At 47.7% G+C, this 16,204-nt stretch overlaps 1 protein-coding gene across 2 annotated transcripts in view; it reads right to left on the bottom strand.

The window, feature by feature from the left end:
* Window positions 1–1,952: 1,952 nt before the first annotated feature.
* The window catches only part of MEGF9 (multiple EGF like domains 9), a 50,261-nt gene continuing 36,009 nt past the window's right edge, over window positions 1,953–16,204 (bottom strand). For both annotated transcript variants that reach the window (XM_082295169.1, XM_082295170.1), the window contains 4 exons: window positions 15,011–15,150; window positions 11,535–11,678; window positions 10,369–10,641; window positions 1,953–6,910 (listed from right to left, as the gene is read on the bottom strand). In XM_082295169.1, coding sequence (XP_082151295.1) covers window positions 6,456–6,910; window positions 10,369–10,641; window positions 11,535–11,678; window positions 15,011–15,150 — 1,012 coding nt within the window. In that variant the 3' untranslated portion in view covers window positions 1,953–6,455. The remainder of the gene's footprint in view (window positions 6,911–10,368; window positions 10,642–11,534; window positions 11,679–15,010; window positions 15,151–16,204) is intronic.

Raw genomic sequence — 16,204 nt, 5'->3', positions numbered from 1 at the left:
ATTAGAGACCTCGAGAGACATTGGTCACCTTATGTGACTGAAACCCTTTTGCAGTGGCCACTGGCAAACTGAAATTAAGTTCACAAAATCAGGTCTACCATATGGCACCAGGATCTGATCAGCCAGGCTGAAATGTCGTTTTTTTCTCGTTTACAGAGCAGATCTTCATGAAATGAGTAAGTTCACTCACTTGAAAGGATAATACCAGTTTGCTCTTGTTTAAGGTTTCAGAGAGATGTTACATATTTGATGTAGGTCTTTAAATCAGCATCCATCAGCCACAAGTGCAGAGTAAATCACTCTGCACACACAGCACCTCTGTCTGCAGAGTCACAGCCCATGTCCAACACACTGTAGTCAAAAGGAAATCAGCAGGGCCCTCCTTGTGTAGTTTATTACTTCATGAAGTGTCTGTCTGATGGACAAAGATATGGATATATAGAGATACATCCCTCTCTATCTTCCCTGGAAGTGTTCAGAACTAAGCTGGATGGGGCTTGGAGCAACCTGGTCTAGTGGAAGGTGTCCCTGCCCATGGCAGGAGGTGAAACGAGATGATCTTTTAGGTCCTTTCCAACCCAAATCATTCTGTGGTCCTATGATTCTATGTATACACACAGCCAGGATGGAGATTTTCCCTGAGTAATTTTACTGCACTGCCCAATGTTTTAAAACCTGCAGTAGCACCTGCAAGGGGCAGAAAGGACTGGGAAATGTGTTATTTAGAAGCAGTTAACAACTTGCCTTCGGATAATCTGCTTAATGTTGTTTAACCTTAAGTTTATTAGTAGCACATTTGGGGAGATTACACTAAATCCTCATCCCAGGAAGCCATGTTGGAACTTTCCTACTTCTCAAGGCAGCCCCAGATCCTTCCCACCTCAGGAAGAGAGTCCTAAAGGGAGTCTGGGAAAGAAGGACTTCTGCTGAGTGCAGTGGTAGGGCTGAGTTGAGCAAGATGGGAGCCAGCTGCTCTGTGCTGTGCTGGCATAAGGAGGGCGGATGTCACCATCAGCTGAACACGCGTCCCCCTCACCCTCCTGTTCTCACTCCCTGCTCTGCGGGCCTGGTTCACTCAGTTCTGCCTCCTCCTCGTACAGCTCACAGCAAGATTCTTCCTAAATTAAGTCATACACACTCCAACTGCTCTGCTAATGCAAATTAGGTGTCAATAAACTCCCTTGAATTTCACCAGTGTGGCCATTACTTAAGCAGCTCTGGCTCAGTCAAACATCTGAATGAACACTTAAAACCACGTGCTCGCTCAGTGTATGAAGCCTTACCTCTCCAAGTTCTTTGCTTAATAAAGGGCTAAAGAGTCAGACACAGCTTTCACAGAAAAGAGCCTTTAGCAGTTGTGTTTACAAAACAAATACCAGTTTCCTAACTCTGCCAAGTGAGAAGGAAATGCAAGCTTTCCACAGGCCCTTCTGCAAACACTCCCAGAACTGATGCCACAGATGTGGATTTCAGAGTGTCTGTAACAAAAATGGCCTTTGAAAGACATCTGTGGTCATGAAGAAAAATCTGATACAATAGCCTCATCCCATTTCCAGCTTTGCTCTGAGGGTTTTGTTGTTAGTGACTCACATCTCTGACAAAATGTGTCCATGTGAATGATACAGAAAACAGTGGGAAAACAGTCGTTGCCTGTGGAGCTCCCAAACACGGCTGAGGGCTGGGATGGTTCATTGCAGACACACGAGATCAGAGGGCTCATTTTTTAGCTGGATTCTCTGACACAGAATGTCAACTGTGCTTATGAATATCTATGATAGAAAACACTTTTGTGCCTTGGTTCTCATCTCACATACAGGGGCATAATGAAGGAATAATTCTCCTGGAACAAATGTTATTACTGGGATGAGATTGGATTCAATCCTTTCTGTCACTGAGAAGACTCCTGCTGAAATTCAATGAACAAAATCACAAATGCAAAAATCCAAGTGACATAGATACAAATTATATACATTTATTTTTATTCATTTTAAATAACATTCTTCTGTATAAATTCTTACATATATTCAAATCATACACCTTTTTTTCTTTTTAGAAATGCATTTGTAAGCATAGCATATGCTTGGGAGACGCCGTATTTGGATGTAGACTGAGACTGATGGGTTTCAGATGGGAGCAAGTACAACTTTTAAGGCCCACATTTTTCTTATTTTAATCCATTCCTCTGACACATAAAGAGCAGAGTCCTGTGGGAGCTCACTCTAAAACTTCACTTTAAAGAGAAAACTATTTTTATATCCTTTATTTAAAGGAGACTCTGCAGACTTTCTGCCACATTTACATTGCCTGTAACATTTAAGATGATGATGCTGCACAGGAGTGGTTAACTGGCCCAGGGTACCTGAAGGATGCTGGATACATCCCCTCCTCTTTCCTAAATGCTTGCTAAGTTTGCTCAGCCTGGTCCAAGGGAATTATCATTCCAGTGGCTGACATCTTCTGACAGCTCCCCAGGGCTAGTGCTCCTCATAGCTATTTCCAGCTACAGTGGTCCACAAGATTTGAGATCATCTCTCCTCATTAACCCAACCACTTTTCTACATGTCTGTTGCACTCAGTACTCATCAAATGCTCCCCCAAGCTGAGAGCCCTCCAGGCTGCCCTGGCCCTGCCCCACCCCAGCTCTGTGCCCTTCATCTGCTCATTCTGTCCTCTTGCCTTTACTGCTTGCCGAGCTGAACTCACCCCAGCCAGACCAGCTGGGCCCTCACACTGCCAAGGATCGTGCCTGCAGCTCCTTTCCCACATCCACCAGCCCCCCTGCCCTGTCACACCTCCTCTCTGCTCTGCAGCTGGTGTCCCATGCCCTGAGTGCCTTTCTCCAGGACAGCCCCACCACTGCAGCTGGACAGCCTTCCCAGGCAGAAGGTGCTGCAGGTGGCCCATCAGGAACACCACGTGTACCTGTATTGCCACCTCAGCCCTGCAAGTCACAGAGATGCCCTCCCCTGGCCTCGCTGGCTGCTCAGCTGGGCCTCAAAGCAGCCCTGAGAGTCTACTTCTGATTTACCTGCCCTTACCCCAACCTCAGGACAAACCTCAGCACCTGGGAAGCCTCATGACAAGCGATGACACACGTCATGGTCCTGGTGGCCCTCAGTACCCTGGCACAAGTGTTTGAGCTCTGCTACCCCTCCACATACAATCCAACCCAAGGTGATGGAGACAGAACCAGCTCAGCTTCTTCCTCCCCTCCTGTGGTGCCAGGGGAAGCTGCACGACTGATAAGAGCACAGACGATCTGATCTCACATCACCAAAGTCAAACTGTTGAAGCTGTTTATTCTTTCCCTGCTGAGGCACTGATCTCCTTTTATAACTGTTGTTCCTGTGTGCCAAGGCCTGGGTGGCAGGAAGTGGCTGCTGTGTCCCTCCTGAGTCATTCTGCCATTTGACAAGCATGGTGCCAGTGCCACATCCTCACTGTGCTTCCTGTTCAGGAACATCCTGTGCCATCCAAATCTGGGCAGCCAGGTCCTCCCTGTCCAACCAAGCTTCCCATCACATTTACCAGGCTGTCTCCATCCCTTCAATCCAGCTGTGCAATCCACAGGCAGCAGCTGTCCCACCCCCCTCTGCAGCCCGACTGCAGGGCATCCTGACTCCTCCTCTTCCCAAACACAAAGCCTTTGGGGTATTTTGGAGGTCAGAAGCAGCCCAGGTGTCAACACCTCCTGTGCTGTGGCAGGCAGGAACTAGGAGGGTTCAGCACCTGAGCCCACGCTCTGCTTGAGCAGATGGTCCTTATTTCTACAGTGAGCCAAAATCCAAGCCTGTTCCTGTTACAGAGCAGCCCACAGTCATAGCAAAATTTAAGGAAGAGGTGTTTTGTGGCAGAGATGAAAAAAACGACTAAAGTATTTTAGAAACATTAAAGTGAACAACCTGTCCTTTGCTTTGCTTGTTAACATCAGTCCCAGAAGCCAACACTTCCTAAATTACCTTTCCCCACCCCATGAAGTGACCAAGTGCAAGTGTGTCGCTAGATCAGCACCTCTAAATAATTACAACTTTTAGGAAACTTTCTATTTTGCCACCGCCCTGCTCTTTAAAAGTTTGATGAGTAACTCAAGGATAGCAATATCCAGATTTTCTTCTCCAGTCCCCCCCGTTTTATAACTATAAGTAACATTGCTCTGAATGACATGAGCCAGATTTATTACCTGAAGTATAGGACCTCACCCAGGCCCACTGCAGGCAACAGGAGCTTTTCCATCAGCTTTTTTCCAACAGCTTGGGCCTATATGCAATTCCACATTCTGCCCTCACCACTTCTCTTGGTCATCCTCAATGATTTTCCTCCTTGCCATGCGCCTCATCTTTAAATCAGGCAGCACATTTTTGAGGCAGAAATGGCATCTTTCAGCATGTGTTTGAATCACCTATTTCCCCCCCACCCCCAAGTTTCCAAAGAAAAGAAAAACCTCCTCACAGCACCAAAAATCAAATAAATAACCACCATGTTCTCTCTACCATTTCTCATCTGGAGAAATAGTCACGTTTTCCTGGCTTAGAGGACACATCCACCAGTTCCTGCATTACCACTGCCCCACCATGCACAGCAACTCAGCTGCAGCTCTGAGGCCGGGCAAGAGTGAGGGGAAATATTTGTTTCTTGCCCGGTTTCCATGCAGTAATTTGATTTCCAGGGGTGGGACTAGTAGCACAGGGAGCACAGCCCCTGCCCTGAGGCACACACACTGCAGGTACCAACCCAGGAGCTCCAAGGTGTGACCTCCCTGTGCTGTGCTGCCTGTCGTTCTCTCTGCTAACAGCCCACCAGCCCCACACCAAAACCAGGGGGATCTGTAAAACTTGTTCCCTGTAGGGTTTTTTTCACAGTTGAATGCCCAACACCAACTTGTGCTACATTAAATTCTGAAAGCATCTGTGCACTTTTACCTTCGGAGCCTTGAAGCACAGATCTGGTCCTGCGAGCTCTTAATCTCAAAGCTGTTTCCACCCAAATCCAGGAGACCTTTGCTCTTGGCCCTCAGGAGGCCAGGGGGCTGAGCTCAGCCCTCCAGCACATCCCCCCTACCGTGTCAGCAGGGATGGCAATGGGTTCCCTCCACACGATGAGCACCCACTTGGGAGAACCTCAGCCACTGAGCCCAGGCTCTCAGTGTGTTTGTGACAGTGTATTTGCATTTTATAGAGAGACTTAAAAGCAAGGAATACATTGGTGCATCCAATTTTTGGACACCTACTCAGCCCTAGTCATGGCAACACTGGTATTCACTCAGTATTTGAAGGAATGGCAAAATTTGACAGATACAAGTAGGGAGCACTCACATTTTCTCTAAAAAAGAAGTTATTCAATGACAATGGAAGAAAAGCTTTAAGCAGTCGGTGTTTGCCAGAGGCCCAGCTCCAACAATATTGCCATCTCATTTACAGTATTTTAAACAATCCTCATGTTTTTTTTCTTTTTTAAACAACGTCACTAACCGCTGTACAATTAAAACCTAGAGGATAAAACATGACCTGGGGAGTGGGGGAGGTTGGGGAAGGGGCTCATGGTTTTGTTGTTGGGGGTTTTTTGGTTGGTCAGTTGGTTGCTTGTCTTTTTTACAAATAATTACAAATACAATTCCAAGAAGATATATTACATTTTATATACAGAACACACCATTTCTATCAGGGTAGGGTATTAAGCCTGGCTTTTATTTTTACATGGCAACCCTGAGATGTCTTCTTGTCTTCCCTTGCACAGAAACTATACAAGTTCATTAACTCCTTCTAGAAAAAAATGGATTGCTATGTCTTAATAGCATCATCACCCTGTATAAATACTCAGAAAGGGAAAAGCTTAGTATCTTCCCTCACTCAAATGTTCTTGTGATTTTTTTTGCTGTTTCCCTGCTTAGTGGGAACAGATAATGGTGACTTTTTTAAGCGTGCAATTCACTCCTCTACTTGCCTTTTGGTAGCACAGTGAACAATTACTTCCCTTTTTTTTTTTGTCCTCTTTTTCAAACAAGTTTCTATCAGGAACTAAGATGATGCCTTTCCAAAGATCTGTTTCCTGAAATTCCACTGTTAATTCATGAGCTACTTCTCAAACTAAAAGATGAAGACACAAGTGTTGGGTTGGCTGGAAACCAAGTAGCTTCTGATTCCTCATCAGGTTCTGCTCTCTCCACCCCACCACCTTTTCATTAAAAAAAGTTTCAATTCAGCATAATCCAGTTCATAACAACAGTGAATTCTATGGATCTTTATGGAGAACAGGACACAGAATGCATTTCACCACACTACCTGAAATTCAGATGTACTACACCGTCTTCTGTTCACCTGCAAGCTACAGCACGCCCGGCACAAGAGAGTATCTGAAGAGCAAATTCCTCTCCGTGGAGCCTTGGCACGGATCCTGATACCCCTTCCACAAGCCCTGTAACTATTTGAGAAGCAAACTTTGGAATAGCTGGATGACTTCTAAGCTTTATAATTATGCATGGGAGTCGTCAGCGTGAGCTGTCCATTCGGGGCCACCTCATTCCCATCATCTTCCAGCAGCCCCGACACATCAGCATTGGGAATGCTGTCATGGTAGCTGCTGAAACTGATGTTGTCCTCTTTGAGTTCAATGGTCCAAAAGGGAGCGTTAAGTTTTCGGTTCTGATACTCACGGTACATGTAGACAGCACCCACAAAGCCCATTAGTAGGACCACAACAATGATGATCACTGTCAAAATAATGATGTTAAACTGAGTCCATGAAACATCTGCGAGAGCAGAGGTGCTGTTGTCAGAGGAACTTACAGGAAATACTGTCTGTAGAGTTGTTGGTGACAAAGTACTGTTTAGCACTGCTGTGGAAAAGGATGTGGCCTTGGTGTCATTTGGAGCAGAAGTTGTAAACTCTGTTGGTTCTGGGCCAAGAGTGGCTTCTATAAAACAAATTTTAAAATGATCAATAAGAAATCTGCTGAGCTGAAAATCAAACACAAGCATAAGAGATTTGACATTTATATAACAGTTATTATGGCAACTAAGGTTACACTGTTAAAACTGGGATTTTTTCAAAGCAGTTTAGAAAATGCCTGTCCAGGGTTGTGTTTGGGGCTTTTTTATATAATTCTGTGTGCTAAGTGCCATGGACTACAGGATTCCTCTGAAAAGTCTGGTGCTGAGGGACAGGTGCAGTAGTCAGGATTCAGGGTTCAATACAGGAGCTCATGATGACAGCAAGTCCCAGTCCAGCTCCTGTTCAGACCAGGAAAACAGGGCTTTACCAAGCTCAGCAAGTTTGGACTCTGTACCAACGTGTCCCTCGGTGTCTGTGTGGGCTGCACATTCAGACACAGCAACTCCAGGAGCTTAAACCCTTCATAACCAGTGCACCAGATGTAGGATTTTGTTCACAGTATTATTATTTCTGCCCTACTTGTACAAACAAGAAGATCAAAACTGAAAGAATGAACCACAAGTACTCAGCTGTCCCAGCATTTCGCAGCAGGTTCAGTGTTTGCACCACTTTAGGTAAAAGGGCAAAATAACCTCAGTTCAGCTTTTGAATGAAGTCATGTACAAGCCACATGGAAATCCCCAGTCAGCACAGCCAGAAGCAGAAGGTCACCAAATCATAACAACAAAAAAGACTGTGGATGTTCTTCAGAAGCTTTTGAACACAGCGGAGGCCAGTTGGGATCCTGGTTTGGTTTCAGCTGCTGGCATATGTGCACACAGGAAGGATCAGAACATGGGAACTATCAGACTATGCTCTGTCTTTTCCTTGGCACTCAACAGCCAAGAACCTGCCTGGCTTCCAGCAGCCATGGGATAACTCCCTTCTCAGTTCAGGAGTCAGGTTAACCTTGAGATCTCAGAAGTGGGATGCAAATTCATTACACCTGCATCAAACCTGTTGAGCTACAGGCCTCAGAGAGCACCATAAATCGGGAGTATTAAGCTCACAAATGTAGCTAATAAAGCATTTCCTCACATGAATAACCTGATCTATTTTAGATTCTCAAGTCCAGGCAACAGGAACACTCCACAAGCTGAAGCCTCAATCAGCCAGAATGTTCTCTGCACCTATTGCTCCACAGGATTCTCTGCATCCTCTTTCCCACTCTCTTCCTGCCAACAGAAAAGCAACTTCATTTTAAATCCACGTACAGCTGCAGCAATTACAGCTGATGGTGCCATGCTGTATGGATCCAGCTTCCAGCTCTCCTGAACATCTACTAATTATGATTGAGGAGGAGAGTCACTTCCGAAGGACTAATTTTGCACTAAGTTGCATCTCCAGTGGCAACAGGAGCTGGAAATATTCAGCACATGTCCTGCCACAGGCCCTCAGGGGAACTCCCACAAGTTAACTTTGGGCTGTCACATTCCCAGTTCAGGCAATCAGGAAAGAAATTCCTCTGGAAGGGGCATCACACACCTAACTGAGGTTCCTGCTCAGAGTCCCCTTCCTGCAGCAGCTCCTCTGCTCTCTACAGCTCCTGCCTTAGGTTGATAAGGACACTCAGGATGCTGAATGCCAGAAGGCATTTCTCTATGGGATAACAGGCAAACTTTTGCAATAGGAAGCAACATGACAGGAGCAAGAGGTTCCTGGAAAATCTCTGGCTTTGGGAAAAGGGCATGAGGAATTCAGTCATCCTTTCCAAATTCCTTCACCAATACTCAATTCCCAGCAAACCCTGCCAGTAGCTATAAGTAGGGAAAAAACAGAACTGAGACAATGGCTGATTCACCAGAAGGAAACAGCACTTTTCTGGGCTTTATTTGTGAGTCAGCATCAGCTCAGGGCTGGCACAGAGGCCTCGGGTGAAGACATTTCCTGGTGCTCCCAGAACGTCACAGTGAAGTGCCGGGCTCTGGCCCCGGCGCTGCTTCCAGGCCGTGACACAGCGCTGCCTGTTCCACTCCCGGGGCCGTGCCAGCTCTCCAGATGTCCCAGAGCAGCTCCTTGCGAGCAGCAGCTGCTCACTCAATGGGCTGCTTTGGCAGCTTTGACGGGAGCGTCAGATCCAGCTGCTTGATTGAAGTGCCAGCTCTGCAGAGCTGCTGCTGCCTCCTGGAGTGGAGGAGCTCTGGTGAGAGCCCACACGCCCATTCCTGGGGAGGCTGCAGTGCTTGGGCGGGTGGCACAGAGCCACACTGCACCAGCACTAAGTCCCTGCTGTGCCTCGCCATGGCAGCAAGAGCACCACCTGCTCTGGGACTGAAAACCCTCACTTTGGTCCTTTGAATATCCTCTCTATCTGCCTTGAAAGCACCAGAATCCTGGTCAGGCTTAAGACAGGATGACCCCTGTGGATACATGGGGTTGGGCTGAGCTTTGCCCAGGCTGTACAGAACCTGCTGTCTCATTTCACCTGCGACCACTGAAACAGAGCTTGGGTGATGATTTCACTCCAGAAGCCACTCAAATGCACTGGTGATTTATGAAAACCTTTACCTAAAACAAGTTAATGCTCAGTAACCTCAGCATGTCAGTTTTTAGGCAATTTTTGTTTAAGGAGCTGGAAAGAAGCTGCACATCTTTTAAATTGCTTAATAAAAAAGGGAAAACACAGGTGTCAGGGAGAGAGGAAAGCTCAAGGAGCATGTTCCAGCCCCCTTGAAAGGGGACAGGCTTTCCTCACATCAGGAACTGGATATAAAAATGCCATTAAAATAAAACTGAATGGTGAAAACTGCAAGTACAAGCAAAGCCATACATATGAATTTTAATGGAGCAAAGTCATGTGGATCCTTGCACAAAGGCAGAGCTGTGCAGGGGGAGGTAATGGATGAGCTGATGCAAAGTGCCATTTCCAGCCCTGTTACAGCTAATGAGCATCCAACTTTGTTGTACTGATCATCTCCCTGAGCAGGGAAGGACTCTGTGATTACACACCCAGAAAGCAGCACAGGAGTGAAAACCACATTAGCTCCTGATGGAAGATCTGACTTGAATCTCTGTCCATGGCAAGGACAAATTTGTGCCCAAATACTTCCCTGAACTCTGGGTTCTTTCATCTAATACATCACACTGGTAATGTTTCCATGCATGGTGCTGGAGATCCACCAACCTCCAGAAAACCACTGAATGAGCAACTTCAGAACCATTTTCTCTCATTCTACATTAAATACACTACAAATAGACTGGTTTTTCCAGCTTGTTCACTGGCAGTGCGTGCCAGGGTCTGGAATCAGGGTGGTTACAGAGCTAACTCTAAACCATCCTTCAAGGCCAGTAGGCACCAACGTGTTAAAACGATCTGGTTTTCTCCTCTGCACTAGAGGCCAGATGAATCTAAACCAATGTGAACAATTAACAGCATTCCCTCTCCAGCCTTTGGGCAGCTGCACAGTGAGCCTTGACACTGACTTGAGCAGCACTTTTTACCTTTCCTGGTGCAGTTGGTGCCCCCAGGGTCCCTGCTGTAGCCCTCCTCACACAGCTCACAGTGGAAGCCCGTGGTGTGGTACAGACACCCGATGCACTCTCCGCTGTCCGGCTGGCACACGCTTGGGGACAGCGCCGGGTCCACGTTCCCGTTGCACTTACACCTCACACAGATGCTGTCCGAGTTGTAGTAGCCCTTGTCACACTGGTTGCAGTTGAGGCCAGTGTACCCTGGTCTGCACCTGTCACACCTCGGGACAGTCTCGCCAGGCTCTGGAGAACACAGAAAGCAAAGCAGGGATGTGCCACAGCCTCTTGCAGAGACACCCTCGCTGTAGGATTTATTCTGTGGGGTTTGTTCTATGGGACCTGACCACAAGACACCCTGACAGAAATCAGCAGCCACCAAGTATTGACCAATCTCAAATTTTGAGCTGAAAATACAACTTTTGAACTGCAGCAGTTTCTCTGTTAGTAGGGGAAAAAACAGCTTTGGGGAGTTCTGATGCCTCGTACCAGCCTCACAGAGCAAACTTGGCACGTTGCTAAGGAAATAGATTATTACTCCTGAACATTTCCACCTCAAACAGGCAATTTCAGAGAACAGCTGAACTATATTGGGAGTCCTTGCAATCCAAAAGAACTTTTGGACCTATACAGAGGCAGCTTGCTTGCAAAATTGATTAGGGAAATATCAAAAAAAGTCTTACATATGATTATTACAACTCTAACTTCTCTCAGTTACATTTGGGGAATCTCTGCATGAAGTCCCATGGAGATGTTCAGAAGCACACTCAGAAGTATGGAGGGCTACTGCTGAGCATCTCCTGCCCCTCACCTGGCTGCCGCAAGCTCGGCAGCTTCTCTGCAAAACTTTGCAGGCTCTTCAGAGCAGACTGCAGCAACACACTGGGAGCTGGAAGAAGACTTTAAGATCCCTTCCAAGCCAAACCATTTTGTGATTCTGATCACTCCCCTGCACAGCTGCTCTCCCAAGAGGCAACACAGGCACCACAACCCATCACAGCAGGTGCTGCTTCCAGTGCCCACAAACAGGAGCTCCACAGGCTGTAGAATACCTTGCTGGGCTGACACACTCTGAGGGGCAATTTAACTGAAGAGAGCAACCTTCATTATGAGGAATTAGACCAAAGCAAGAGCCTCACGTATGTGGCAGGTGCCGGTGGATGCCACGATGGAGCAGGGGCAGTGCTGGCAGCCGTGGGCAGGATGGGTGCTCCGATAGAAACCTTCCTTGCAGAGCTCACAGTGCTTCCCCTCGGTGTTTCCGTGGCAGTCCAGGCAGGTGCCTGCGGAATGGAGAGGAGAACAAGCAAACATTCAGCAGCAGGAACTAGAGCAGAACATTTGGAGCAAGAACCTATGTGGAACACACTCCATTATCAGAGCTCACAAGTGGTTTTGGATGCCTTCTGGCCAAAACATGATCCTGGCCTCTTATGACCTTCTGATGCTCATCCCCTCGCTCCACACGTACACAGATAATGTGGAAAAGCAGGTAGCCCCAGCAGAGAGGCCCCACAACTCACCACTAAAAGGTCACTACAGGTAAACACAAGTCATCAGTGTTAAAATTCTCCCCAAGGAAAGCAGTTTCAGTTTGCATTTGTACCAGTGAGATGAACACTGATGCTTCAAGTCCCCCACTCTCATGAGGGATCCCTCAGGTTTATGCCTTTGGTTTTTTGTGTGCAGCCTCTTCCTATACATGAAAGCTGGTGGTCAGGGGTGAGGACGTGCCACTGTCCTGCTTCGGGGACAGGCAGCTCCATCCCACTAGTGTGGCTCCAGCTCCTCCACCCCAGGACAAGGCAGCAGCAGTCACTGACCTTCCCAGAGAAACAGAGCCACCTGCCCTTCCTGGGGAAGCCCCTGAATCAGAAGCTAGATGTGCCATGTCTTCACAGACACCGTATCCTTTGATACTACTGTGACCAAGAAGAAAAATCTCCTTAGTTACAAAAGCACAGCCTCTATCCAAAGCCCATCCGTCACCAGGAACATGCTGTAATTCAGCTGGCTCCTCGGTGAGGTGGCAGGGAGCTGATGGAAGATTTGATTAAATCCCATGTACCAGACTGCAAAGGCAACAGCCCCTTCTATAAACAAGAGTGGCACAGAGCAGTGTGAGAGCAGACAGATTCACTGAGCTGATCCAGCAATGTTGCTGGGGGATGGAGAAGTCTCATATCTACATCAACTACAGGAAAAAATCCTGACTGAGGTTTATGCTGTTATGAAGACCACAGCAGATTTTATTATTAATATCAGAACAGTTTGGCTCCCTCACAAGCCTGACACGGCTCCTGCTCCTCAATTCCCACAGTGATGACTCCACAGCCAAGCATCCCCAGCCAGCCTGGCATGTCCTTGCAGCCAACCCTCATGCTAAGGGCAGGAAACAAACCCAGGAAGCAGCTGATTCACCCACCCAGCAGGGCCCTGCCAGCACCCTCTGCTCAGCATCACCTCCCACACACTGTTTGCTCTTCCCTTGGCAGCCTGTCAGGCATGAGCCAGTGGTTTTTGCGGGAGAGATGTCAGGGTTAGAGGGAGAAATTATGTGCTAGACTTGGTTTCTCCAGCTGCAAACCTGGATCAACTGTTTCAGTGGGATGGATGTCTTGGACAAGAGAAGTTAATCTGCCTAGTCACAGCAAGGCTGCCTTGGACCTTGCTCCCCAGGCACTAACAGGGGCATAAATCTGGAATCCCACCTGTGTTGCCTTGGTCATTTCAGGACCAATGTCTTTCCCATCAGCAGAAAACACCCACATCCATCTCCACCAGCCCTGCAAAATGGCTGTGTTTCCCTGAGTCAGCACGTTGCTCAGCCAGGCAGAGCACACACAGGCTTGCAATCAGGTATCGCTGTGGAGAGCCTTAATAATTAATAGCACTTCTCATCCTGATAATTCCCTCAGGAAGGATCAGACCTCACAGGACCCCAACTGGGAAGCACCAGCCCACCTCACTGCACCGACACACCACAGAACACAACGGTCATGGCAGAGGAAGTGCTGTCGGCCGGGGAGCTCCTGCTGCCCAAGTTATTTATTTATGCCTAGTAATTTTAAATATTCCTTCTGGACAGAGCGATGCCAAGCAGGAGCCGGCTGTAGAGCCGGCAGAGGGAGCCCAAAGTACAGCATTAATGGGAAAAAAACCTTGAAAATTTGACAAAGGCTACACAGAATTGATGTAAAGCTGAGGAGGTCACGCAGAGTGCAGTCTCTAGAGCAGGTGTCCGATCTAATTTTTAATCAGCTTTGTTCTCTGTTCTGGTCTTGTTTGGTTTCCTCAGACACAGCAGCAAATAGAGCAGATGGCAGAAAATTTAAAAAGAAAATAAAAAGAAAAAAATATTTTTGTCAAATCAGTAATAGGTCATTAAGCAAAATGAGGGGTTTTCATTGCAGTGCTGTGAGCAGCACTGGGCAATCCCAACAGAAAGAGCAGCCCCATCCCAGGGGCAAGGTTTGTTCTGGATTTTCTTTGCTAAATCGAGAGCAGGAGGAACATTGAGGGGAAAAAAAAGGAAGAGCAGATTATCCTCCCCCTTCACAAAACCTACACACCCAGCTCCAAATCAGCAACACAGCTGATGTGTGCACAGCTTTAGAGACAGCCTTATATCCTTCAATACTGGTAGGACATAAGCACATACAGTTCAGTATAGGAGTGAATGGAGTAATTCATCCTCAAGGGAATGCAGTAATTCACCCACAGGGAGCACAGATCCACTGCCCACAGATCAGGGCATTCCTCTACTGCAAACACACAGCCTATGAGGGAACACCCGGGCACAAATTGCCCAGAAATAGCTGATTTCATGGGCTCTGCCTCTATGCCAACAAATTTTGCAACACTACTTTTAATTATTACCCCTTTCTAAGCTCCTGGATAAATATTACAGAACTGCTTTTCAGCCTGGAAGTTTTGAGGAGAATTTGGATTTTGAAGTGAGTGCTGTGGCTGAAGTAGGTGTTGTGCAGGCAGTCCCATAACAGTGCTCCTCCAGGATCTCTCCTTCCAGTCAAGACTGGAAAGCAACTGGGCTCCCCTCTGCCCCCCCATAAGCTGTTCAAGCACAGGTGCCTCAACATTTGCACTCCATCAACATCTGTTTGAGAGACAGTCAAAGAAATAATCAAAGAAAATGAACAAGGCCAATTTATAAAAAGTGGGCAATATTAATTAGGTGCTGCCAGTTTTTACCAGCTCTAATCCTGTTACCTGTGGCTGCAAGTCCCCTTACGTCAGTGCCAGCACAGTATATGTTTCCAGGTAAACAGCAGTTAAACAAAAGCTCTTTAAAAGTCCATGCTGTGTGTTTGTGTAAGTGCAGAGAACAACAGAGCCCCAATTTCTGATACAGGCTGCTGAATTAAGGCTCTGCACTGCAGCCTGGGCTAAAGCACACTGCTTTCACTGCCTTCCTTCAAAGGAGACCAACTCCAACCTCGCATTTCCATTTCAGATTTAAGATTTCAGGTACGCAAGGTAGAAAGATGTAGATGAAGGGGATACGAGCAGAGCGTGCCGAATGAGAACAGAAAAATCATAGACAGAAGGGGCAGGTGAAGTCTGCACCCCCATGGTCACAAGAGGACATCATCACCTGTTGAGTTGTCGCAGGTTTGGGAGTGGTTGTTGCACTGGCAGGGCTCACACGTGGCTTCATTAAACCTGTAGTAGCCCTCACTGCACCGGTCACACTTCAGGTCCGTGACACCAACTTTGCACTGGCACTTCCCAGAGCTGCAGAGGGAAAAACAAACAGTGAGATCTGGCTGTGCTGGGAGGTATCCAAGGTACAAACCTGCAGGCAGGATTTTGGATTCCCTTTCTTCCTTTCTGCTGGAAGCAGGACATGAAACCCAGGGGCAACCATTTCCAAAAAGTGATAGGGAGTTCAAGAAAGGACGAGTGTCTGCCAAGCCAGTTGCCCTGACAGCAATTTCCAACCAGGCACCAGAAATCATTGCTCATTCTAGAAAGCCTTGGCCCAGAGCCATCCCCTTGCATCAGCCCCAGCAGATGCTCTGACAGCCCTTCTGGAGTCCCTGCTCCACCGAGCACCTGCACCAGCCCTGGGTACTGCAGGACACTGGTACAGCCATGGTCACTGTGCCTGAACAATCCCAGAGCACCCACGTGGATCATCCTGTCCCCTCCACATCAGTGCTGAGCAGCAGCTCCCAGATTTTCATGTGAGTAGACAATTCCCTGCTCACCACCTGCTCTCCTGGCTCCCCTGGGAGCTGGGGCAGCAGCTCATGTGTTCTGCTTGGCTCCAGCCAGGGCAGGTGTCAGCCACCTGCACTCCCTCCACTTCTCCTCCATGATCCCATTTATCCCTTCCACACAACATCTCCATGGACACTTGGGCAAGGCCCCTCTCTCTAGCTGAATTCTACCCAGTAAAGCCAGGGAGAGACAAGAGAGGGTTCTCCCTTCCCTAGCAGAGGCTTCCACTCCAGCTGACCCCAGCCAGGAGCTGTTTACTTGGGCACAGTGTGACTGCAGGAGCACTGCACTGTGAACACAGAGGGCATTGCTGGTGGCTGCCATGAGCAAATACCAGGAGCTATAAAAAGCAAAGGTTACCCTCATTCCATTGGCTTTCCATGCTACTTTCTCCACACAGAGGCTTCCAACCCTTTGCTTTCATAGGAGACTTTATACACTGGCAGCATTTAGCTCAAGTCTCAGAGGAATCACAAGAATGGATAAAATGCTCCTTCCCATCCAGCCCCGGGCACAGCCACTACTGGAGGTGGCTCATCCCACCTGCACACCAGTAAGAGCCAAG

The sequence above is a fragment of the Coloeus monedula genome, assembly GCF_965178545.1.
Source record: "Coloeus monedula genome assembly, chromosome: 21".
Taxonomy (NCBI): Eukaryota; Metazoa; Chordata; class Aves; order Passeriformes; family Corvidae; genus Coloeus; species Coloeus monedula.
The sequence above is the reverse complement of the archived record's forward strand: the minus strand, read 5'-3'. Positions and strand labels throughout refer to the sequence as shown.